Source organism: Petaurus breviceps, unplaced genomic scaffold, assembly GCF_028583685.1.
Source record: "Petaurus breviceps papuanus isolate PSGF00001 unplaced genomic scaffold, PetGlider_PUasm1.0 37, whole genome shotgun sequence".
NCBI classification, from domain to species: Eukaryota; Metazoa; Chordata; class Mammalia; order Diprotodontia; family Petauridae; genus Petaurus; species Petaurus breviceps.
In genome coordinates, this window is record NW_027186296.1 from 103,876,638 (window position 1) to 103,894,790 (window position 18,153).

General features: G+C 37.7%; 1 protein-coding gene across 4 annotated transcripts in view; it reads right to left on the reverse strand.

The window, feature by feature from the left end:
* The window catches only part of SLC16A12 (solute carrier family 16 member 12), a 115,763-nt gene that overhangs the window by 6,113 nt on the left and 91,497 nt on the right, over nt 1-18,153 (reverse strand). For 2 of the 4 annotated variants that reach the window (XM_069099185.1, XM_069099186.1), the window contains exons 3-6: nt 13,005-13,108; nt 7,743-7,886; nt 4,607-5,189; nt 302-561 (exon numbers count right to left, since the gene is read on the reverse strand). In XM_069099185.1, coding sequence (XP_068955286.1) covers nt 302-561; nt 4,607-5,189; nt 7,743-7,886; nt 13,005-13,108 — 1,091 coding nt within the window. The remainder of the gene's footprint in view (nt 1-301; nt 562-4,606; nt 5,190-7,742; nt 7,887-13,004; nt 13,109-18,153) is intronic. The other 2 variants (XM_069099188.1, XM_069099187.1) reach the window with 2 other exon arrangements.

Below are 18,153 nucleotides of genomic sequence, written 5' to 3' on the forward strand. Positions count from 1 at the left end.
TTTAAAACTGCCAGCCCTGTTTGGTAAGTGAACAATTGATAGTCACAGAGAGAGAGAGAGAGAGAGAGAGAGAGAGAGAAAAGAATGTTCACTAGATTTTCCACTTAGTTTAAGAAAAGTCTGTTTGGAATGTCAGATTGGAAGGTAGCCATTTTGGAACTGTGTCACTCTCCCAAATCCTCTGCCCCTTCTTTATTTATTTGGTTGTTTGTTTATTCTGTATTTGTGTGACTATCAATTGTTCACTTACCAAACAGGGCTGGCAGTTTTAAATGAGGGGAAACCTCTCTATGAAACTTACCTGCAATGGGTGGGCTCACTAGGTATGGGACTGCATGGAGGAAGTACACCACACCAAGAGCTGATGACAAGGAGGTGGTCCCCACCACTTCGGCTGTCACCACGGGGATCAGGGTCACATAGGCACCATCAAAGTACCCAAAGGTACAAGAAAAAGGCACGAGCAGGGGGAAACTTTGGAGCATTGGAAGGAAGAGGTAACAGAGACCATCTAATCCCACAGCAAAGAGGTAGCAAATATATCTGGAGTTCTTCAGGCACCTGTGGATTGCAGGAACAAGAGTGAGCATGGAATGCATAGATATTGCTCTGTTCCCATTGAGGATTTTTTTTAAAGCAATTGGGGTTAAGTAACTTGCTCGAGGTTACACGGCCAGTTATTTTTGTGTGGGTGCCGAGTACCTGAGGCCGGAACCGATCCTGCATCTCCCAACGCTGGGGCTGGCGCTCTTACTCACTGTGCCACCTGGCCACCCCAAGGATTTTTTTTAACTCCTGGAGTGCAAACTAGCAAATGCTGCAATTACTTCTGGAGGCAACTTCTCTCACTTTTCTACCACTGAAAAACTCAGTGCACATTCCTATGAGTTATCTGACTTTTCCTTTTCCTCCCAAGTTGGGCAGGGGGGAGACAGTAAGATTGAGGAAATTTTAAAAAATGAAACTGTTTTTGCAATCCATTATCAGCACTAGGTACCAATTCCTGATATCATGCCTGCTACTAAGGTTCCTTCCATTACATACTGTTTTGCTTTCTGTTGTTTCATCTACGATCCTACTTGAGTTAAATAGGCTAACTGAATTCAATTCAACTCAACACACAATTATTGAGCACCTACTAAGTGTAGATCACTATGCTAGGGACTGAGGATTCAGACAGAAAAGAAAGAATTCTTACCTTTAGGGAGCATACATTCTATTTTAATTATAGCTCACATGGATAAAACACACTGAGATTTGCCCAGCACTACACAACAATATCTCACTTGGTTTTCACAATGACCTTGGGAAGTAGGTATTAATATTATCCCCATTTTACAAACAGGAAGCTAGGGGACTTTTCTAGGGTCACACATCCTGTGGAGTATCTGACACAAGACTTGAATGGAGGCCTTCCTGCCTCTAGTTTAGCAGTCTCTCCATTATGCCATGCTACCTTTGGGGGCGGGGAGAAGGTGTGAGAGGGGGCAGTTATTATGGTGACATAATATGCCCAGAGATAAATAAATACAAAGTGTGTATGAAGTCTATATGAAACCATTTCAAGAGGGAAGAAGTACTGAGAGGTTGGGGGCAGGGTATGACAGGAGGAAACAATTAAAGCCTGATGACACCCTAGTTATACTTTAGGAAGATTAATTTATCTCAATATGGAATAATCAAGAGGATCCCAAACATCTGAGAGCAGTTTTAGCCTACTAAAGGAGAGAAAAGCCTAGAAGTGAGATAAATGAAGAGGTTATCATTGTAGTCTGACCAAGATCACTGGTTTACTAATATAAGATTCAAAATTCTCACAATCATTCATGACAGATGATCAAAGATTTCACTCCCTTCACCCATCCAGTAATAGTACCTTGTGTTTATGTGAGGCAGCATGATTAAATGATTGAATCAAAAAGGGCTACTTTCGAATCCTCTAACACTTATTAGCTCAGTGACCATGGACAAGTCACTTCACCTTTCTGAGCCTCAGTTTCCTCATTTGTAAAATGGGAATGTGTAGCTCTAGTTCTCACCCAATGGGGTTGTTGAGCGAATCAAATGAAATGACATATAAATGATCTATTAAACTTCATAGTACTACATAAATAGCAATTATTATGTTGCTGTAATATCATCACTGAGCACTCTCTTCATTACAAAGTATTTTCCTATTCATCATTTCATTAGATCTTCACAACAACCCCAGCTTCATGAGGTAGAAAGGTAGAAATTATCCAAGGATAATTAGTAACAGGCCACTTAAAGTGAATCTACTCAAAACAGGGGCCACGGTTTATTTCATAGTAAATAACTGGAGGGAAGGTTAGTTAAGAGGTTTATCTTGAAAAATAAAAGTAAAAGTTTTTAGGCAATTTCATCTGATGTCTAAAAAGTTAGATTTTAACTGTTCCTATACACTAATTCTTAGAAAGAACAAAGAACACATTGAATGTTCATTGTTTCTTTGGTGCAGTTTTTCTGTCAAAATCCTATGATAGCACGACATGATATCCTTCACTTCGTGTTTGACCTTACCATCTTCTTAAAGGGGGGTTATTGTTGAAACAATATTTGAGGACTTCATCAATTTGCCCAAGGGCCTCCCTTAATTTTTTGAGATTCAGATCATTTTTGGAATCACTTCCAACAATAAAGGAGACATTGCTCATTTTAAGCACAGAGGGATCTTTGGGGACGGGAGAGGGTCAAGTTAGTAAGAGGTAGGTTCATTATTGAATATTTTTGTGTCATGGTGTTTTGCTTCCCTAACCCTAATTTGCCTCTTAGGGAAACAGATATGGTGCAATACATATACAACTGGCCTCAAAATTAGGAAGCACTTAAAAAGCTCCTAGTGCCTCCTCTGATACATATAGGCAAGTCACTTAACCTCCAAATCCCTCAGGTAACTCTGTTGGACTTCAAATTGTTGGACAGCTGCTGATGTACATTGGTAGAAGGGGTTTCCTCAATAACAAAATCACACACAGCTCTAAACCAAAACAAAATATAAATGTGTAACTCTGGGCACTGGGATACAAATATTCAGATAATGAGGACCCTATTGTATATCCCTGTGAAAACTGAAATTTTTAACAGATTAAGTTATTTATGCAGGTCACATAACTAGAAAGTGACAAAGCTGAGTAAAAAGACTGACTGTATGATTCAATCTAGTGCTTTTTACACTATACCATGTGACCTCTCTCTGGTGTTAAATGCAGTTGTTTATATACATCCATATACACATATGTGTATGTGTTAAAAATAAGATGTTAGAATGAAAAGAAATTACTCATACTAGAGAATGATGCTAAGTCCCTGCTAAGTAACAGACACTAGAATGAGAAACAAATGATGAATCAATAAAAATTAGTTTTCTTAATCCTTAATCCTTTTCCAAAGGGACTAAGATTTGGGATTTTAAATATTATTTTTTCAAGATAACTTTCCAATTTCCTTTTCCTCCATTATTTGCTATGAAATTAATGTTGGCTCCTTTTTAAAGTAAATTCACTTTAAGTGGCCTTTTTCTGTTACTGATTATCTTTGGATAATTTCTACCTTCTAAGTGACAGGCACTAGAATGAGAAATAAATGATGAATCAATAAAAATCAGTTTCCTTAATTCTTAATCTTTTTCCAAAGGGACTAAGATTTGGGATTTAATTTTTTTTCAAGATAAATTTCCAATTAAACCTTTTCCTCCATTATTTGCTATGAAATTAACGTTGGCCCCTTTTAAAAGTAAATTCACTTTAAGTGGCCTTTTTCTCTTACTAATTATCCTTGGATAATTTCTACCTTTCTCCTTCATGAAGCTGGAGTTGTTGTGAAGATCCGATCATGTAATGGATAGGAAAGTATTTTGTAATGAGTTGAGTGCTGAATGATGATGACGATGGCAATGATGATGATGATGATGATGGTGGTGGTGATGATGGTGATGGTGATAATGACGATGATGGTGATGATGATGGTGATGATGATGATGATGATGGTGGTGGTGATGATGATGATGGTGATGATGATGGTGATGGTGATAATGATGATGATGGTGATGATGATGGTGATGATGATGATGATGATGATGACAAACTGAGTCTCTTGGAGCCAAGTAAACTAGAGTTTTTGCTGAAGAAATTACTCAGCTTATTTTTCCCATGGCCTGGACCAGTAAACCTCCATTGTAAATTATATTATTTGCTTCTCACACTTATGCATGATGAGGTAACTGAGACTCAGGGAGGATAAGTTCTTTTGCACCATACCTGCCTCCAAGTGTCTTGAAGGTGAATGGAATGACATAAGGTCATAAGATTTAGAACTGTAAGGGACTTTGGAGGTCATACAATCCAATTCCCTTATTTCATAGATTAGAAATGAAAGCTAGAGATGGAATGAACTGCCCAAGGTAATACAAGTATTATGAAGGAAAGTAAGAATTTGAACCTGTCATCTTACTCCAAAACCAGTGGTCTTGTTACTATATCACAACTACCTCCTAACACATCAAGCATTTTCTATAATGGGTACCTGAAAGAAGTGGATTCCTAGGTATTCCTCAATGACCATGCAACTGTTATTTCCTACGTTTTACCTTCTATCTGTCAGCCATCCAAAGGTAACATTGCCAACGATGTTAATCACACCAAGTATGGACATGAGAAATGCAGCTTGCTGATGACTCACTCCGACGCTCAGAGCATAAGGCACCAGGTACACGAAGAGAGGGCTGCAGCCATAAGCCATAAACAGGATGGAGGTGGCAAACACCACAAAGTCTGCTATGAGTAAGAAGTGGTATTCTTGCTGCAGGGAGCAGCACACACAGGGCTGAGCACATTCTTTCAGTAAAGGTGAGCAAAGGGACAAAGGTGGTAAGTCCTCTTTTGGCGTTTTGGAGACAGGGTCCTGTTCAGGGAGGTTTTTATGGTCCTCCTTCAGGGAGATGGGACGCATCAAGGCACCGCAAACACAGAGATTCAAAACAAAGCCTCCAAGAATGAGCAAGGCTCCCCGCCAGGAGAACTGCTCTATCAGGAGCTGAACCACAGGAGCCAGAATAAAGGTCCCAATTCCACTCCCTGACATAGCTATGCCATATGCAAGGGCTCTCCTCTTGTTAAAATACTTGCCCACCATGGCTATGGCTGGAGAGTAGCAAAGTGCAAATCCAAGACCTGGGAAATAAAGAGGACTCTGTTAGTATCAGTATATTATCATTCTTTCTTTTGATCCAGACAAATTCATTTCATCAATGTGGGGGAACTCCTGGTGCGGAATGCAAGTTGACAACGTATCTACAACTTACAGTGTTAGTGAGTTGTCTATGGCACTTGAGAGCTTAAATTTGCCAATGGCTACACAGCTAACAAATATTAAAGGTAGAGCTTGAATCACAGTCTTCCTATTGGGGTGACTAGGGTGGCATAGTAGATAGAGTGTTAGGCCTGGGGTCAGGAAGACCTGAATTCAAATCCAGGCTCAGATACTGATTAGCTGTGTGACCTTGGACAAGACTAACTTCTGCTTGCCTCAGTTTTCTTATCTGTAAAATGAGGGTAATAACATCTACCACCCAGGGTTGTTGTAAGGATCAAATGAGATACTATCCATAAAACATTTAGTACACTGCCTGGCACATAGTAAGCACTAGATAAATGTTAGTTATTGTTGCCATTATTACTGATTATTATTGTTGTCATTGTTATTGTTGTTGCAATCCTACCATGCTGCCTCTGGTTCTACCAGCTAGGGGAAGGGAAGGGAAAAAGCATTTAAGCACCTACTATGTTTCAAGCACTTTACAAATATTATCTCATTTGATTATTTGATCAAATAATCCTACAGATAATTAAATGCAAAGCAACCTCATGTGATAACTTTCTTTGGAGTAAGGTAAAAATGACCTTTCACATCTTCCCTCTGTTAAGGCCCTTTAAAGCTCCAACCTGAGAAAACTCCTCCCAACCAAAATCTAGGCACTCTATGATAAATAAATGGTATTGTTCTCTCAGGAAAGGAAATATTTTAAAACTATGGCTCTGCAATTAAAAGTGGAAGAAAAAGCTTAACAAATGATCTATTTACCAAATTGGACCTAGGCAAACTATTCAAATAATTACAATTGAAAAAAAAAATCTCCTTTTCTTAAGTTTTTTTTTCTTAGATGATCCAGACATTTGACTCATTCCCCACTTGATTTGATTTAGGAAGACTGCATTGATATTCTGGACATTTCTATAAATTATGTTGATAAAAAGAATGCCTACTATTCCACACACTGCTGCTGCTGCTGTTTGCCCTTCATTCTCAAAAAAGACCATGACAACAGGGAGGTGGTGCCATGACACGCAAGTGAATTGGATTTAAGCGAAAGAGGACTGTGCAAAGTCATCAGCCTCACTTTGTCCTCCAGAGCCATCACTGAAATTGAATACAGATAGGTAGGGAAGGTATTCTAATCTGATGCTTGAAAGTAATAACTTCATACATATTAACTATAATTACTTCAAACACATATTTTAAAAGAGGTAAAGGCCTGGGAAATCTTTAGAAACACCCCCTTCTATTCCATTGACTTTTAAATGGTCCAGCAAAAAGGCAACTGGACTCAGAGTCAGAAGATTCAGGTTCAAATCCAGGTTCTGAAACTGTATGATTTTAGACAGTTAATTTGCCCCTCTGTGTCTCATTTTCCTCATCTATGAAACAAACATAAACATAACAAGAACTCTAGCCTCTAAGGGTTGTTGACAAGAAAGCACTTTGTGGAAACCCTAAAGAGTTATAGAAATGTATGTGCTCTATTTATTCTTCATATGCTGAATGGTATTAACAAGAAGTTATACTGTGGTACAGCATCACACCATCAGAAAGGAAGCATACCACACCACATTAAACTCCAGTGCCTGACAGCAGTAACTTCTTGTTTATTGCTAGCTAATGTAGAAGGAAGGATTTAATCATCTTTCTACAAGACTGCATTCTTTACAACACTAACTCAGGCCACCTCCTATGGTGTGGTGCCTGGAAATAAGCAAGTGGTGTTCTTGGCTGTCCTCTGGGTTGAAAGTCAAATCTCTGTGTCAATATTAGCCAGCCGATCACATTATCTCATTTCTTTCCTAAGCATTCCCAGCAAAACAAAGGCACTGTCTGCCTGCTGGTTAATACAAGCTGCCCCTCTTGAAAAAGCTTCACCCATAATTACTCTCCTAAAGGAAGTTTCTTTGGCATTGGGAGAGCCCATATTATCCATATTTGATTACAGCAGTCTTTTTATTTGGTAGAAACCTTTTTTTTTTTTTCACAAAGGTGAGGACTCCATTATTGGAGCAACACACACACACACACACACACACATGCGCGCGCGTGTGTGCTGCAAAAAGGATTTTCATTTCCTGGTAATAAAGTTCTTGGAATGACTCTATCTACAGACTCAGGTTCTATGGTTACCTGCTCATTATGACTCAGATAGGACTCCCTATGTAAGGAATTCAGTACTTTATTTTAATGATATGGTTGAACTTAAGGGATGATGCAGTATGATGAGGGTAGGATAATCATCAGAGTCTCAGCTCTTTTTCTTAACTATTAAATATGTAGAAATACCAGGTCCTAGGTGATTTGTGGGAACAATGGAGTCAATAGTTCATGAATTGTTTCTCTGATAATGTATTGCCAAGCCATGAGAGCGCAGGGAGAAGAGAGGTAATCTAAATTGCCCTTACCTGTAAGAACTCCAAGAGTGAGGTAGAGGTGTTTCAGGCTGGTGGCAAATGAACTCAGGATGAGACCAGTAGAGGCAAGCAAGCCACCCAGCATGATTCCCACTTGACAGGATAAGTAGTTACTGATAACACTCCCGAGTGGAGCTTCAAAAATAACAATAAAAATTGTCAGCATCAACAAAGTGCCTCAAGGGCACTTTGAAATGGTAGAAGCTTTGCATTGACAGGAAATGTTACCCCAATATTTCAAAGCAGTTTGGCTAGGAAATTTGCTAAGTTCTGCGCTTCTGGTATTTCAGGTAAGAATAAATTTCTCATACTATTAGCAACAAATGACAACAGAGGACTCATGGGAAAGATGTTGGGGATGCTATATGGCTAGCCCAAGATTATGCAGAAAAAACATTGAGGAGAAAGCTTCAGTGTTGTATATTGTGGTTTGGAGGTAGCAGTGTTTCCTTATCTGTAAATGAAGTCTCTACTCACAAGGTTGGTGTAAGGCACAAGTGAATATATGTAAAGTACTTTACCAATCTTAGATCACTATTTATGTCTGATAGTAGCATTGAGTACACCTTTCATATTCATATGGCATAATGGGAAAAGCAGCAGATTTGAAGAAAGAAGATTCTAGGTTTGAGTCTTGACCATCTATTATTACCCATGTGACCTTGGGTGAGTGACATCACCTCTCAGGGGCTGGTATTCTCCTCTAAGGCACAGAATTTCACCTACTTCCCAAGCCTGTTGTAAGGACAAAATATTATTTGTAAAGAACCTAGCACATAGGAAGCACTGTATAAATGATAGTGATTATTATTGTTGTTATTGTTGATATCTCTAATGCTCCTTCCAGCTCTTAATTCGATGATTCTAAGATATAGGGTCAATCAGAAATCAACACTCAAGTCATTCAAAAAACCCCTCCCCAAAATACATTATTTAATGAGGACGATAACTGCCCTGCTAGACCATAGCTAGTTGAAATTGGAGACAAGGTTTTATTTGTAACTAAGTCCCAAGACATTAATTTTTTTATCACATCTATTTATTGTTTGTAGGAGGGTTTTGAAGGGTTTTTTGCTTTTGGGGCATGGTTTGTTAAAGACCACTTTTGATGTGATCACAGCTGAGGTGAATAAGATTTAAAAAGAGCCAATGCCCTTAATACTGTGTTTATACTGTATTATATGTAAATGATCATTCCCTCTTTAAATCTATCACAGCACCCTTATTTTTCTTTTGGACTTCCGCTTTGCATTTGGGATATTCTCTCTTTTACCATAGTTTTTGTACCCAAATATTTTCCACAAATCTTAAATAGAAAGTTTCTTGATATCAGAGTCTGAGTCCTATTTAGTTTTGTATTCAGAATCCTTCACTCTTTACCTTGCATTCAGTAGTCCTTAGTATAGATTTGTTGAATTAAATAGAATTATACTGTTGCTGCTAATGTGACCAGATCCCTATGTACGAGGTATTATCAGACTTTGACCAAAAGATTCCATTTGTAAATTTGACCTGTCCCTTTATGGCAGTCCAAAAGGTAGAACTGCTATTTCTAGGCTCTTGCCCTGCTTGAAGCTTTGTAGTTGGTCTGTGAAGACAAGTAAGTTCTTTCATTTTGTCCATCTTTGCCAAGCTACCTCTGCTACAGTAAAACAATTAGGATTGTTAAGACTTTCTAGCGAAAAAAAATTTTGCTTTCCTATTTTCTATAGGCCTCAAGTACCACAGGTAAATGCCACAATCTGTGAAGGTACCAACTCTCCTCATTTGCTAAATGAAATTCAATCATTGGTCCCTTGTCAAATATATGTAGATTCAGTGAAAAGGTTGGTCATTCCCAGATTTCATTTTGGAGATATATCTTCCCTTCCCTGAATTTATCTATTAAGGTGTGATTATATTGAATTAAGAACAGCATCCCTGTGGAGTTCCAAAATTACCTTACTTAGCCTAATGACTCAAATTGGCATTCTGATCATTAATGGTGACCAAGGGCTATCTACTCCCAAATAGACTTTTCTCAAGCATGTGTTGCATCAATGGATATGAGTGATATTATTCTCAGAGGTCACAGAATTTCAGAGTTGGAAGGGACACCAAAGGCCATCAAGTCCAACCCATAACTGAACAAGCATCCCCTCCTCAACATACTCAACATCTTTTTAGATGAACGAATATATGAATGGGAAAATATTTATGAAGCATTCACTATATGTGAAAAGTACTTCTGAGAGCTACAGATACACATAAAAAAGCCGAAATCATCCCTGCTTTCAAAGAGCACACATTGCAGTGTCTGGAGACAACACATACAGGAGGTTTCAGCCACAAGACAGTTGAAAAGGTCCTATGATCCTTGAGGTGAAGAAGCAAAGCTCACTGGAAATGCTAATGTAAAGACTACATGAAGGCAAGGAGCATCTTCCCCCTTGTACCTTCTCTAACACAGTAGGCACTAAGTAAATCCTCATTGAACTAAAGTCCTCACTAAACATGAAGACAAATAACTATGGTACAAGGTATGGTACAGTTTTCCTAAAAAGGGAAAGCCAGGTACTGCGCGTATTTTAGTACATTGGCCCTATTAAATTCTCTCATTATTGTCTGTGAGAGGGTGTTGTTCTGTCCTCCTGAAACTCATTTTTAAACCTAAAATGGCCATCAAGTTCCTCTCCAAAAAGGACCTATTAAAGTTTTAGTGTGGGTAACTGATTTCTTGAACATATTGATATTTTTCTAAAGATAGTAATGGATTTGTTCCAAAGGACTCTAATGCAGTAGTTTCATGAGCTGATAGGTTAGAGATTACTTCTGCTAATGTCAATCTGAGAAGACCCAGGGAACAAGGAGATCTAGGAGATTCTTTGTATTCTTCCTGATGAAATGATTATATAAGTCTAGGCTATAATGATATTATTTTAACTATATTACATTCACTAAAGCTTTCAGAGCCGCTTTAATAAAAAAAATCTCATTTGATCAGATCAGAAATGAGCAAAAGTTTCTTCTTTTGCCTCTGAGTTAGAGGATTTCTGTAGTTCACTAAATTCTAAAGTGCAGTAAAGCACAAGATCACAGATTTGGGGCATAAAAGGAATGTACAAATTGTTGAATAATAGAATTCCAGATAGCAGATATGAATCATCTCAGATCATCTAGTCCAAACCAGATTAAAATGTAGCTGAAAAATGTTAAACTAACTAAATAAAAATACAATAAAACATAGATTATGTTCATTTGTGGTTTTCTACATCAGTGTGACCACTTCTAGCCCAATCCTGTTTTGCAGATGAGGAACCAGATTGCAGAACCATAGACTGAGAGCTGGAAGGAATCTCTGAGGCCATTGAGTCTAACTCTTCCTTTTTTACAGACAAGGAGCTTGACACACAGAGGAGCTACGTGATTTGATCCAGGTCATGTAACAAGTCATATAAGGCAAAGTTTAAACTCCAGGTCTTCCTGACTCCTGGTCCATCATTCTAACTACTATGTCATCTAGCTGTCTCATTGAAAGTCAGTGAAGATAAATCACTCACCCAAGGTCACACAAGTATTAAGAGGCAAAGCAATGTTTGTACCCAAGTCCTCTGACTCTAAATCTCATTGGTCAGTTTGCCTTTTTTTTTAAATCGAGTTTTATAATATTTCTCTGAGTTCCCAGAGATAAAGGGGATTGCAGCAAATTTATAAAAATAAAAGCTGTTCCCCGATTGATAATGGTCAAAGGATATGAACAGGCAGTTTTCAGAGAAAGAAATCAGTCACACAAAAATGTTCTAAATCCCTAATAATTAGAGACATGCAAATTAAAACAACTCTGAGTTACCACCTCCTACCAATCAGATTGGGCAATACGACAAAAAAGGAAATATGACAAATGTGGGAGAGATTGTGGGAAAATAGGGACACTAAAGCATTGTTGGTAAAGTTCTGAACTAATCCAACCATTCTGGAGAACCAATTGGAACTATGGCAAAAAGACTGTAAAACTTGGCATACTCTTTAATCCAGCAATAATGCTTCTAGGTCTATACCCCAAAGAGATCAAATTTTTTAAAAAAGGACTCATATGTGCAAAAATATTTATAGCAGCTCTTTTTGTGGTGGCAAAGAATTGGAAACTGAAGTGATACCCATTATTTAGGGGACAGTTGAGCAAGTTATGGTATATGAATGTGGAAAAAATATTATTGCGCTATAAGAAATAATAAAAGGGATGGTTTCAGAAAAACCTGGCAAGATTTATATGAAATAATACAGAGTGAAGAGAACAATGTACACAGTAACAGCAATATCATAAAGATTAAAGAAAAACTGTGGAAAACTTAGCAGCTATGACCAATGTACCTATCCATGACAACTCCAGAGGACTCATGATGAAAAATGCAATCTACCTCTAAGAAAGAATGAACTCAGAGTATAGATTGAAACATATTTTTTCTCTTTATTTTTCTTGATTTTTGGAATGTGACTAATATAGAAATATGTCTTACATGATTTCTTATCTATAATGTATATCATGTTTCTTGCCTTCTCAATGGGTGGGAGAGGATGGAAGAAGGGAGAAAACTAGGGACAGAAAATGAAACAAAATTGAATAAAAAAATCTATTGCCACAAATTATCAATGCAGTAAGCAAGAAAGAAGTTTAAAACCATTTAAAACTCATTTAATTGTGTGCTTCAATAAGCTCTGTTAAATTAATTTTGTAGTTAATTTAATAATGAACTTGAAATTTAATTTAACAAAGATCATCAAAGACAATAAAAAGACATGGAAAAGAGAAGTGAAACAAGGGCATCTTACTCTCAAAATGATCGATAGTCAAGTCAAACAATTCCTAGCATTGAATCTCTGTCTATGGAAGAATCATATAATCTATATGTCTCTTTTTTTATCGGTTAACCACAAGACCACCAGCTGGCCTAAGCTGATATCTTGCTTATCACAAGCTAGACTAAGTCTGACTGAGGGGTAGAAAGATCATTGCTATGGAAATGTTTTACATGACTCCTCATGTATAATGGATATTATTCTCCTCAAAGGATGTGAGGGGGACTAGAGTAGGAAAGAGAATTCCAAACTAAAAATTTAAAAATTAATGTTGAAAGAACATTGCTCATATTCCCTTAATCAATTCTCACCATAATCCTTACAATTGGAAAAGTCCATAATGAGAGCTGATGGGAAGGCACTAGCAGATACAATTAAAGATAAGTCAGTTCTTTCTCCTTGGATGGTAACACTCACCACAAAGCATGGTGACACAGTCTACAATGGAATGGATCCATGCTGTTTGTGCATAATCCTGAGCAAAATATGTCTGGAACTCCACAAAAAAAATGGAGATACATCTGAAAAACACAAAACAATAGTTTTATACCAAGGGTGGATTTCATGGGACCACAGACTTGAATCGACCAGGACTATTCAAGTCTTCATGGATCTGAATTGGCACTCCTGGAAATTCTGAGTATGATCACCAAAAAAATCAAAAGTGGACCAGAAGTATATATTCACATCACTCTGCAGCTTTACAAGTCCCAAGGATTGTGGCTTGGGCATAATTAATGGAAATTCCACTGCTCAGTTGACTACATGGCTCAGTTCCAAGTCAACACGGACTAAAGAAAACTTAGATTAATTAAAATAACAACAACAACATTAAATGCCCTTTAAGATTTGCAAAGCACTTTACATACATCATTTCACTTGATCCTCACATCAACCTTACCTAAGTATTACTCCATGTAAGTATTATTACATCTTTTTTACAGATGAGGAAACTGGGACTCAGAGAGATTGTGTCCTGTCCACGGTCACACAACTGAATGTCAGAGTCAGAATTTAAACCCAGATCTCTTTTGACTCTGAATACAGAATTCTTTCAATTACATCATACTGCCCCTCTAATTTAAGAAATTCACATAGTATTTTTTTTTTTTGCTTTTTGGAGGGGGGAGGGCAGGGCAATTGGGGTTAAGTGACTTGCCTAAGGTCACACAGCTAGTATGTGTTAAGTGTCTGAGGTCATATTTGAACTCAGGTCCTCCTGACTCCATGGCCAGTGCTCTATTCACTGCGCCACCTAGCTGCCACAAAAATTCATATAATATTTGCACTAGCATGAGATATAGTAAGGCACTGCAGCATGGATCTAAGGCAGTATAAACACTTGGTACTTCTTTTTTATACACTTATACCCATCCCACCATTTTATAACAATCCATAGTATACTGGAATAGTCCTTTAAACTTTTATCTTCACTCCAAGATGGGATTATGGAGGATTGTAGCAGGGATTAAGGACTGGGGCATAGGAGAGAGAAGTGGAACAAGAGTCTAGGTGGGTAGAAGGTGCATATGATCAGGATGATGAAGACAGTAGAAAGAGGATGCAAGGCAAAGCCCAAGATCCTTTTTTGCCCTGACTCCAAGAAGTGGGTGTAATGAATTTGGTCCAAAGGGTTTAAAATGTAGTGCTTCACCCCCAGATAAAGTCAATGTTTGCACAAGGCCTGATGCTTGAGATCCATATCATTCCAGGAAGAAATTGAATAATGAAATAAACTGACTCCAACTGCTCAGAGTTGGTGTGTTAAAATATATAGACAACTTTGCATAACTTTTTTTAATAATTGAAGTAATTTCATTTAAAATATTTTTACATATTTGAACTTCAAAAAGAAAATCAATGAGTCACTTTTTGAGCAATCTCCTTTTTCACTACTTTTTATTACCTAAAAGAGCATATGTTGCAAAGGATAGAGTGCTATATGTGGAAGGCCTGGGTTCAGATCCTGTCTGTTCATACTTGCCAAGAATGTTACCATGGGCAAATGGGTAAAAATGACTTAACATCTCTGAGCCTCAATTTTCTCATTTGTAAAACAAGGATAATAATGCTTCTAGTAGCTTTCATGGAGATGTGTGAGTCAAATGAGATGATATATGTTTGCAAACTTTAACTGTGTGTGTATGTGTGTGTGTATGTGTGTTTTCCTGTCTCAACCTGTGATTTCATCAGTACAGGGAATTCTTGGTGAGGAAACTCTCTCCATTTATGGAGATTGGCAACAGTTCTGTAAGTTAAAAACTTAGGTTGTTGCTCAGGAAACTGGGTGGACAAATGACTTATACAAGGTCACACAGTCAGGCTGGGTCAGAGGAAGAACAAGCTGTTTCTGACTCAGAGGCCAGCTGCCTATCCACTATCCTATAATGTCTCACAAATGTCAGCTATTTTTACTACCTAAATATTATCGTCCTTCCTAAAATGTGATACTCAGAACTGAATTAAATAATCCAGATGTGGTCTGATAAGGAGTGAATACCATGGGACCCTATATTTCATTTAATACAGCCAAAGGTCACATTAGCTTTTGATGAAAATCAAGTCAAAAACTGAGAAAATATTTATTTCAGAACAGACAAATTGTGCACAAGCCAAAAAATAAATTTGATCTTTCCGGCCAAATTCAAGATTAATGATTTCCATTAATCCCTTTTCAACTGAACTTTTTTCCTTTTTTATTCCCAGATGCCTAAATGTGATCTGCTCTCATTTGATTGTCTTTTTAAAAATTAGTATTTATTGTTAGAACTCAAATATGGGCATTTCCATATACAAAGGATAAAAGAAACCCTTAATCATCATGCACGTCTTTTAAAAGTATATAATAAATTCAACACATTAGTTACAGAGCTGCCCTATTTGTCCTCCTTCTAGTCTTTTCTGTACATTTTTTTAATGTTTCACTGTCTTTCATGTGACTGTAAATCTGTAATAACCTAATCTTGGTTGGGCCTCATAGATATCACTGAGGAAACTTCACTAACTCTTATCTTAATCTATTTACTCTGCACTGAATCTTTTTGGGGTAGTTTTGCTTTTGTTTCTGAAAACTACAAAAATTTTCTTGACTATTTTTAATTGTTTTTACTCCCTCTCCATCACTACACTCAAGACAATCAAACCAGTGACTGTGAATACATAAAAACACAGCCTAGAATTCAGGGGTCCTTAACCATTTTTGTGTCATGGTGACCTGGTCTGGCAAAGCTTATAAACTCCTAATAGAATGTTGTTAAAAGCATAAAATAAATACATAAAGATTTCCAAGGAAACAAATTATATTGAAATAAACATGTGGGTTTTTTTCCATCTAACTTCACAAATTCCCCTGAAAGCTAACCAAGGATGCTTTGGGGATCCATAGACCCCAAGTTATGAATGCCTGGCCAGAATGAACTTGAGAGAAAAAAAAATTCAGGAGTAACACTTGACCTTATCACCTAAATATACAAGAATCCTAAGAATAAATTATTTAAAATGTCACTAGTTTATTTCTTTAATGATATAGTTTAAAGGAACATGAGAGGGAGCCTTATGGTATCAAGTACCATAGAGATTTCTGAACAACACTGTTTTTAGCTTGTTTCTACAAAAAGTTAGTAACAGATAAAAAATGAAATATATACATAATATTATGTATATATCTATATGTGTGTATATGTGTTTGTATGTGTATATGTATATGCATGTGTATCCATATGTATATGTATGCTAGGTGGTACAATGGTGTAATAGCAAGCATGGAAGTAGTTCACACCTTGTTTCAGCTAGTGAATTAACACCTTGTTTCAGTTCAAGTTTCTTTGGAGCCTTGTATGAAGTTAAGAAACAAAACATGTGACCCCCACAACTTGTGAACCCTAGAACTCATGAACTCCTGCAACAGGAAGGGGAGGAACTAATGACCATATATAAGGAGAGGTCTTGGCTAGAGACAGCAGAACTGAGAAGAGGACTCTTGAGGTGGGAGAGTCAAGAAGGAGAAAACTTGTGGTATCCTGGCACTCTGTCTACTCTGTCTTTGTTGATGTTTGTTTGTGATACTTTGTACAAAAGCCCTGGGACCTTACTGGAAGCCCTGAAAGAGGATTCTCTGGTTGTATGTTTTCAGAAGTCCTGGAGGAGGGTTTTGAAGGTCCTAGGACTTTACTGATGATTTATGCTCACCTCTTGGACCTTGTTTGTGGGTCTGTGTTGATTTCTATGTTGATGATTTCTGTTGAGTTCTCAGACTTTGTTGGTGGGTCTGAGTTGATTTCACAGGCAGATAGTGAATTTATGATGGTGATAGCAATGTGTATGAATATTATTGTGGCTCTGTTAAGCTTTGTCTTCCCAGAAACAGGTACTGTGAAGGACTTGAGGTGGACTGGACACTGTGAACTTCAACGGGAACTGGATGAAGAACTAGACAAGGAGCTGGACAAGGAACTGGGAGCTGCCTGGCTTTGAACCCAGGTGAAGTCGGAGCTGGGACCATGGAAGCTGAGAGCCAGCCTCAAGTCAAGCTGAAAGAAGACTTTACTTGGATACTGTGTATGACTGAGAAGATTATGATTTACTGTGACCTACGGGTGGAGAACTTTGACTTTAGTACTTTGTGATTGAATTAAGGATTTTGTGATTGACTAAATGAATGTACTTTGTTTAAAACTATGTGTCCACTTTGGTGAAAATTATGTGGCCATTTTAGTAATAAGTTGCAATACTGTGAATGCTGTACCTTGATTTTCTGTGAATGTTTTGCTCTGATTTGTTATTGAATAGAGAGTTTGCTATACTACGTAATCAGAACCTTGAAAGCTGTTCACAGCAGCAGTCCTCTGGAAAACTGCTCATGCTTAGCTTTACAAGTGGATAAAGAGCTGAGGCGAAGTCTGGAAAAAAATCATCTTTCTGAACTCAAATCTGGCCTCAGACACTTACTAGCTGTGTGATCCTGGACAAGTCATTTAATCTTGTTTGCCTCAGTTTTCTCACCTGTAAAATAAGATGAAGAAGAAAATGGCAAACCACTCCAGTGTCTTTGCTCAATGGGGTCAAAAAGGGTCAGACAAGATTGAAACAAAATACGTGTGCATATGTATATGTGTATGTGTGTATGTGTATTTGTGTATATGTGTGTGTGTACATCATATGTGTGTGCATCCAGCTTCCAAAATGGGAGGCACAAACACATATATGTCTGGATATAAAGACTTGCCAATCCACCCAATTTTCATTATTCCAATGTCTGGAAGGCAATGTCTAACCTCACAGCCATTAAGACCTAAGGGTCAAGTCCTACTTCTGACACAAAGTGACCCTGGGCAAGTGACTTTATTTCTCAGCATTCTGGGGCAGCAATTCTTTAAGACCCTAAGTTGCACTGAAGGTGCCCACCTGTTATAGTGGAGGGAATCTTCTCATCTGCGTGTTCCCTATGCCAATGACATTGGAGATCTAGTCCTGATTTCCATCTCTTAACTGAAGGGACTGCACTTGCTCTCTAAGGTTGCTGTTGGCTCTAATACTCTGTGTCTCTAACTCACATGTGGCCTTCCTG